The sequence below is a fragment of the Otolemur garnettii genome, unplaced genomic scaffold, assembly GCF_000181295.1.
Source record: "Otolemur garnettii isolate 467f Iridium unplaced genomic scaffold, OtoGar3 scaffold00018, whole genome shotgun sequence".
NCBI classification, from domain to species: domain Eukaryota; kingdom Metazoa; phylum Chordata; class Mammalia; order Primates; family Galagidae; genus Otolemur; species Otolemur garnettii.
The window spans coordinates 15,708,846-15,717,434 of record NW_003852413.1 but is presented as its reverse complement, the minus strand read 5'-3'; the positions used below and the strand labels follow the sequence as shown (position 1 = coordinate 15,717,434).

The 8,589-nt window shown below is 42.3% G+C and overlaps 1 protein-coding gene across 3 annotated transcripts in view; it reads right to left on the bottom strand.

The window, feature by feature from the left end:
- Window positions 1–8,589, bottom strand: part of TEX2 (testis expressed 2) — a 117,175-nt gene that overhangs the window by 41,371 nt on the left and 67,215 nt on the right. For all 3 annotated transcript variants that reach the window (XM_012803209.2, XM_023511122.1, XM_023511121.1), the window contains exons 3-4: window positions 6,193–6,393; window positions 4,368–4,698 (exon numbers count right to left, since the gene is read on the bottom strand). In XM_012803209.2, the coding sequence (XP_012658663.1) occupies window positions 4,368–4,698; window positions 6,193–6,393 (532 nt within the window). The remainder of the gene's footprint in view (window positions 1–4,367; window positions 4,699–6,192; window positions 6,394–8,589) is intronic.

The window sequence follows — 8,589 nt, the reverse complement described above, 5'->3', positions numbered from 1 at the left end:
GAACCCGCCACCTTAGGTGTACGTGGCTGGCGCCTTAGCCGGTTGAGCTATAGGCGCCGAGCCACCCGGCTCTTTTTAAAGATGGGGTCTTGTTCTGGCTCAGGCTGGTCTCAAACTCCTGAGCTCAGGCAGTCCACCCACCTTGGCCTCCCAGAGTCCTAGGATTGCAGGCATGAGCCACTACACCTGACACCTAGATTGGATTTTGGAAGAGAAAAATGAAATTAGTAGAAAACCCATTGAAATCCAAATAAACTCTACTAGAGTTTAGTTAGTAAAAAGAAAGAAAGAAAAGAAAATTAATAAGGCATTATGACACCAAGAATTCAAACTAAAGTGATCTCATTATGTTGTCATAACTTATTAAGAGGGGCCTTCCTCCTCTTAGGGATGTAGGGAAAAGAAGAAGACCCTATTCGAGGCTTGGCTAGTGCTTGCTGCCCACAGGACAGCCTCTTTGTGCCACCATCACCTTTTTCTTGAGTGGGACAAGGCACAGGAGTCATCACCGCTCTGTGGGTCTCATGGACAATAGCCCTTGATAACATCAAGGACCTTCCTGTGCAGAGACCTGGCCGAAATTCTGCCAAGTCACCACATGGTTTTCTCACTCTCCCAGGATCCGGTTCCTCCTGGGACTGCTTCCCAACCTGTAGCCGGAGCACTGCCTGCTGGAGGTGCAGGTCTCAGACTCACCTCAACCTCCTGAATCAGATCCTGCATTTTAACCAGATCCCTCAAATACTTGAGTTTGAGAAGCACAATCTGGGTTGCTAGAGTGTGATTCTGGTGGCGGCATTTCTGAGAGAATAGGGACAAGTCGTAGAATAGGAAGACTTCTATATTCCTGGTACTGACAGATGAAGCCAGCCTTGGAGAATGGGCACCAGTCACACCTTCATAGCTGATGCCAAGCCATCTGCACAGATTCATTGACTCAGAGATAGGTTTTTTATTGTTTGTTTGTTTGTTTTGAGACAGAGTCTCACTTTGTCACCCTTGGTAGAGTGACGTAGCATCAGAGCTCATAGCAACCTCACACTCCTGAGTTCAAGCGTTACTCTTGCCTCAGCCTCCCAAATAGTTGGGACGACTATAGGCACCCACCACATCACCTGGCTATTTTTAGAAATGAGGTCTCGCTCTTGCTCAGGCTGATCTCAAACCCATGAGCTCAGGCAATCCACCCGCCTTAGCCTCCCAGAGTCAGAGATAGTTTTTAAGAATGGCACAATCCCAGCTCAGCACCCATAGCACAGTGGTTACGGTGCCAGCCACATACAACAAGGCTGAGGTCCAGGCCAGCTAAACAACAATGACAACTGCAACAGAAAATAGCTGGGCATTGTAGCAGGCGCCTGTAGTCCCAGCTACTTGGGAGGTTGAGGCAAGAAAATCACTTGAGCCCAAGAGTTTGAGATTGCTATGAGCTGTGACACCATAGCACTCTACCAAGGGTAACATAGTAAGACTCTTAAAAAAAAAAAAAAAAGAACAGCATAATCCTGCTCAATCTGCCTTTGCTACTAGTTTAATCACATTTATAATGGCTAAAACTTAACATAAATATCTCAGTCCATAGCTTTTAAAGGCAACCCAGACTAATATATAAATAAAAAGACATCAGTGCTGTGAGAACATACCTGGCTTGATATAAGTTTAAGCAAGTGACTGAAGGTTTTCCCACATTCTGACTTTGACCATTAGAAGTTTGTTGTGTAGTGAATGGAAGCCTGAGAACTTTTGGCAGAATTTTCAAAAGTGTAAATTCATTAAAAATAGTTAATGCTTTGGTTAAGTCAAAAAATAACATGTCACTTTTGAAGCTGCTTTGGGTGGTCCCTGAGCACCTAAGGTGGCGTTTCCTGGTGGTCTTACACACCCCTCATCCTGCTGGGCTACCTGATTCTGAGCTTCAGTGCCTAGACCAGTAGGCCATTATGCTTCTAACAGAAATACAAGGACAGACAATTAAGTTCGTGAACTCATCCTAGAATATGTGCTACATACCTCATTGCTGAGTATCAGTACGGTCACCTTCAAAGTACTCCCCCTGGGAAGCTATGCACCAATGCCAGCACTTAGGCTACCCTTTAAAGCAATTTTGGAACTCATTTCCTGGAACGACCATCAGAGCTGTCATCATTTGAGGCCTAACAATTAAGTTTCTGAACTCATCCTAGAAGAAGTGCTTTGAAGGGCAGACTAAGCACTGGCATCAGTGCATAGCTTCCCAAGGGGAGTACTTCAAAGGTGACCATAGTGATATTCGGCAATGAGATACGTAGCACTTTCTCTTTCTTCCTTTTTTTTTGAGACAGACTCTCAAGCTGTCACCCTAGAGTAGGGTGTCACAGTTCATAGCAACCTCAAACTCCTGGGCCCAAGAGATTCTCTTGCCTCAGCCTCCCAAGTAGCTGTGACTATAGGCACCTGCCACAACGTCCAGCTATTTTTTGACCCAGGCTGGATTCGAATCTGCAGCTCCAGTGTATGTGGCTGGTGCCCTCGTCGCCTGAGCTACCGGCGCTGAGCCATGTAGCAGTTTTTCTAGGATAAGTGTACAAATTTAATTGTCTGACCTTGTACGTACGTATAATACAAGCACATACGCAATTTTAAAATTTTCTAATAAATTTTCTCTGCCATGTTAAAAAGGTAAAAAGAAACAAATGAGATTAATTTGAAAATACTGTATTTTATTTAACCCACTATATTTAAAATATTATCATTTCAATAGGTAACCAATATAAAGTCATTAATGAGATATTTCACGTTCTTTTTTGGGACTAACACTTTGATATCTGCTGCTCATCTTGTATTTGGAGCACATCTCCATTTGGACGGCCATATTTCAGGACGTTAAGAACCATATGGGGCTGGTGCCTACTGTACAGACAGCACAAGTTTAGACCTACCAGAAGAGGTAGGCAGCAGCTGAAGCTGAGGAGTTCTTACCCATTTGAATTTTCCTTTATTCAGTGTTAGGGTTTACACTGTGTCCCCCAAAAGATTTGTTGAAGTACTAACGCTAGCAGTGCCCTAGGATATGGAAATAGGGTCATTGTAGGTGTAATTCATTAATACAAGGTTACACTAGAAGTAGGATGGGCTCTTAACCCGGTAGGACTGGTATCCTTAGGAGAAGAGAGAAGAGACACAGAGACAAAGCCATGTGACAGCAGAGGCAGAGCACAAAGTGATGCAGCTGCAAGCCAAGGATCCACGGCCACCACCAGAAGCTAAAAAGAAGCAAGAAAGGATTCTGCGCAGAGTCTCAGAGGGAACATGGCTCTGCTAACACCTTGATTTCAGGCTTCTAGTGTCCTATACTGTGAGAATAAATTTCTGTTGCTTTAAGACACCCAGTTTGTAGAATTTTGTCCCAGCAGCCCTAGAAAATGAATGTACCCAGCAATCAACCTATTCATCTTGATTTTTAGTGCAATTTCCAAAGGACCCCCTGAATCTCAGTGCTAGGATGGGATGAAAGCTGGTGCTAAACACTAATATTGTGGAAAGTCAGCAAAGGTGCCACGTTAAGGGCCCGGATCATGTTCCAAGGGAAAGAACTTAAGCATTATGAAGCAACATTTGAGACTCATGTGACCCACACAACTCCACAATCGATACAAAAGCCCTGTTAGAGAAAGCCCCCAAGTGGCTCCATTCTAGTCTTTGTTCTAGACCCATCTAAGAAAACTTTCCCTAATAACACCCACACCAATCTCATCCTTCTGTGATCTTCTACAATTATTGGTTGTGCCATGCTCATTTTAGCTCAGTAGAACATCTGGCTCACAAGTATAGCGCCTGACAGGCAGGGGTGCTGCTGCTTTTTACTGGTTTGTGTCCCTTGCAGCACAGAGATTATCAACCAGAGATTATCAACCTCCAGCAAGGAGGTTATCAATCCAAATGACCAGGACTTGACCCCAAGAGTCAGCAGGCCTGAGGATTCTACATTTCTATGGCAACCGCAGGCCTGGAGGACATGGTGTAGGGTTAGGAGGTCAAGAGTGCTGGCTTGAAGTACCTCTCTGACTCACCTGCCTTCCCAGCACTGGGGTTCATCTGTTGCTGCTTCTCTCGGAGTCATCTCACTATATAAAAGTAAAATATAATCCTAGGGAACCAACAGAAGCTAATAAACATATACCTGCAAGGGGATCCATCATTGGTTAAATGATTTGGTACAAAGGGTTGCCGTGATCACCCCGAAGGTAAATGAGTCATGAGAACATTGTAGAAGGCAGATGGTAATTAATCTAGGGTGGGCTTCCTGCCTTTCTGCTTGGCATTCTCTCTCTCTATTCCCCTTAAAGGCCCTTTAAAAATGCATAAGCATTTAGCACAAATGTCATTACCTGGTTTACTTCCAGAGACACCAGGTGGCTTCTTGATTTCTGACTTCAGCTTAGATGCCAGAATAAAGCTCCTAAACCATTCCTCTTTTTCTCGGCCAGTTCTCCCAAAGAGATAGAGTATCTGATCTCGCTGGCCAGATCTTGTTCCCTCTTGAGGGTGGGGTGGCTTCTTAGGGTCCTCGCTTCCCTCAGCTGGTAGCTTCTCTTCCAAAGTCTCCTTATCAGTCTGAGCCTTAGACATAAAGTCATCTTGTCGACCAAGCTCAATACAAATGGGGTACTTTTTATTCCAGATTCGTTTTCGAGCCAAACTTTTAGGTACAAGATAAATCTACAGAGAAAGATAAATGATGATTTACATACTAAAGACTGGCTACATTGTGCAGTATTATTATACATAGCACAAATGCAAACTTTATAGAATTTTTGACTAAAATGATGAATGTGAAATAAATTTTTACTACCTGTTTATAACTATAGAAACTAGGATGAATTTTGGAAATCAGTTGTTATTCTTCAGAATCTTTTCAGAAGGTAGATGTTTAAGAATTCTGTAAGAGTTACAAACATCTATAATTTTCAGGTAGCAGAAGCACAGAAATAATGTTCAGCTGATTATCATCAGCTAAGTTTGGCTGTCAACTGAGTTTAATGACTCCAGGCCAAACTTGAGCTGGAAAAAAGCTCACCCTAGATGGCAAGCTCAGGTTAACCTTAAATATCAGCTTCAAATGAAGAAAAAAGTTATACAAAAACTATTTTAAGTACTTCTGTCATTTGGGGGAAATCTAAAGATCATTCAGATGGGTTATAGGAAGAACAGAGAACCTACAGCATTAAAGATTAAACAATTTACATTTCTCTTAAAACCAGACGTATATAATACTCTATACTGAAATGTAGTTATTTCACATATCCATATGTTCACATTTGGAGAGCCTTCATAAGTTAATACCCTAGAAACACCACACATAGCTTCTTCTTTAACTGAAAGAATGAACTTTTTTTTTTTTTTTTGTAGACATGGTTGTCTTGCTATGTTGCCAAGGTTGGTCTCAAACTCCTGACTTCAAATGATCCTCCTGCCTTGGCCTCCCAAAGTGCTAGGATCACCGGCATGAGCTCAGCCAGAATTAACCTGAAAAGTCAAATTCTGAGTATAAGATGCCCCCTCTCCTCAAGGTGTGGTCCATGCCCAGCAACATGAGTACCACCTGGGAGCTCATGAAAAAGCTGGCTCTCAGGCCCCAACAGAGTGGCTGAATCAGAATCTGCAGTTAACAATTTCCAGGTGATCTGTATGCATACTAAAGCGTAAGAGGTGCTATCTTAAAGTATACTGATACTTAACATGTTGCTGACTGGTCATAAGTTACCTGGTAATTTATGGATAGTTTCTGTGTAAAATTGCAAGTCAACAATGTGCTGACACAGCAGCCATTCCCTGATTCACTTCTCCCGTCTCAATTCCCAGTTGTCCCCAATTCAGCCTACTTTATTCTTTCTCCCCTTCTAATCTCTTAGCTGTTTATAACATAGAATCACTTAGCATCTCTAAAATCTTAACACATTATTGACCAGCAATTTCATGAAGAACGTATCCATGTAACCAGGTAACTTGTGACATGTCAGCAACGTGTTAAGAACCCAAACCAATCCAGCTAATTCTTTGTCAACCTTAAATAAATAAATAAGAGGAAAAAGAAAAAGGAGGCAAAACCAAAACCAAAAAACCTTTTCAGGGGAAAAAAGTACAGTAAAGTGAACAGGATTCCAAATGTTTTTCATTCATCTAAGCTCTCCTTCCAAAATTAGTTGGGCTCACCTTGCTGTCCGAGAGGTCATAGATTTTCTGGCTGATGTAGGTGACCTCTGGCTTAGTTTCATTATAGCTGGCTCTCCTGGATATATTTTTATTGGGCTTTGAAAGTCTTAAGGTTCCACCTTCAAGTCGAACAAAGACTGAATGTGTCAAAGTCGCATGGTAAGTTTCTGGATCATAGTTGTAAATCTCATTCATCCATCCCTGATGAAGAAAACCTCCCATTAGTATAATCAGAACAAACATATATCTGATTTAGTGCGAAAATGAGGAGCACTGTGGTATTCAGGACACTCAAACCAAACTTGACAATAACACAGGGGTCAACTATATTGACTAGTAAAAGTGGCCGAGATAAGTGTTTCACCAGAATGATACTCAGGACTGAGGAATAAATTTGATACATTTTTGATAAATAAGAAATCTGGATTGGGGGTAGAATGGGAACGTCCTCTATCCTAAGTAAAAAGTCCCCCCCCCCCTTTTTTTGCAGTTTTTGGCTGGGGCCAGGTTGGAACAGGCCACCTCTGGTATAAGGGATCGGCGCCCTACTCCTTTGAGCCACAGGTAGCCACCCAAAAGGTTCCTTCTTTTTTTAAAGCTTACAAGCAAATCAGGAAACTCAAAGTTTTGTTCATGTGACTGAGCATACCTCTTTGCTTAACCTCCCTTGGGGGTGAGTACCCCACTCAGTCCAGCTTTCTTAATTAGCCAAACACATGCTCTTCCCAGCTTCTCTGCAAACAAACTTCAAAATTTCAGACTATATTAATTGCTGTTACCATTCCAGGACCCACCTAATGCTCCATTTCTATCTTACTACAACACGTATCTCATTGAAACCATATAGTAAAGCAGACGACTATAAACTAGGCATTAAATAAATCATAAATATCATTGATAACATGTCAAAGTTCAAAGATATATAGAAATTTGAATGAGTAAAGCTGTGTGTCAGATTCCTTCCACCCTTGCAAAATGGACATAAATGTACTTATACACTGATTCTTTATAAGAGCAAATGTGTTGAAATGTACAGCAAAACACACACACACAAAAAGACTAACACAACATAAAACTGTACTAAAGCTAATCTCATAGCTAATCAATCATCATTTAACACTCTTCCTGCCCCTAAGTACTTTTTCAGGTAATATGAGTAGCCCATATCTCTTTTTTTTTTTTTTTTTTTGAGACAGAGCCTCAAGCTGTGCCCCTGGGTAGAGTGCCATGGCATTACAGCTCACAGCAACCTCCAACTCCTGGGCTCAAGCGAGTCTCCTGCCTCCGCCTCCCAAGTAGCTGGGACCACAGGCACCCGCCACAACGCCCGGCTATTTTTTGGTTGCTGCCGTCATTGTTGTTTGGCGGGTTCGGGCTGGGGATTCGAACCCGCCACCTTAGGTGTACGTGGCTGGCGCCTTAGCCAGTTGAGCTATAGGTGCCGAGCCCCATATCTCTTTAAAAGACATTCTCTAGGGAATTTTAATTGGTATCTTCCTACTCCTTCTCTCTTTTATAAATGCCTTTGTAATGAGCAAAGAGATGTATAGATCACTATGCTGGAGCTGAGACTGCCACACTTTTTAAGGAACAGCCATTTCCATGGTAAGTATTTCAATCTCATACTAAAGTCTTGAACTGAAAGCCTCTGACAATGAGAACTCCTCAGAATTCTCTTTTATTTATTCATCCTTTCATTAAGCCATGCATTGAATCTCTGTGCCAAGTAATGTGTCAGAAGTTGATGCAGATCGATAACTGTACTGATTGATTGAGACAGGGTCTCCCTCTTCTGCCCAGTCTAGAGTGCAGTGGTATCATCATAGCTCGCTGCAACCTCAAACTCCTGGGCTTAAGTGATCCTCCTGACTCAGCCTCCTGAATAGCTGAACCTACAAGCATAAGCCACCAGGCCCAGCTGATTTTTCTATTTTTTTGTTGAAACAGGGTCTTCTTCTTATTCAGGCTGATCTCTCGAACTCCTGGCTTCACATAATCTTCCTGCCTTGGCTTCCCAAAGTGCTAGGATTACAGGCATGAGCCACTGTGCCTGGTCAGACTCAAAGATGTTTTAAAAGGACAAGATTTTGAGCTAAGGGTGCCCTCTTAAATGGTAGAGAAGAATTAGGTTTTTATTCTTCCGACCTGCAACTCCACTAGAGTAACCATAAAAGAAAAACTTTGTCACAAAAAGAGTACCTAAGTGTGAAGGGGAAGTAAAAATGGACAGATATACCTGTGTCATAGGAGAACGGGTGTGAAATTTATGAGCCAATTATACAGCCTTACACACTTCAGTAGACTTTTTTTGCAAGAGCTGAGAAGATCTCTTCCTCTTCCCAATGAGTCACTGCCAGGAGCTGTGGAGATTTTTCTTTTTTAAAACTCCTGAGATTG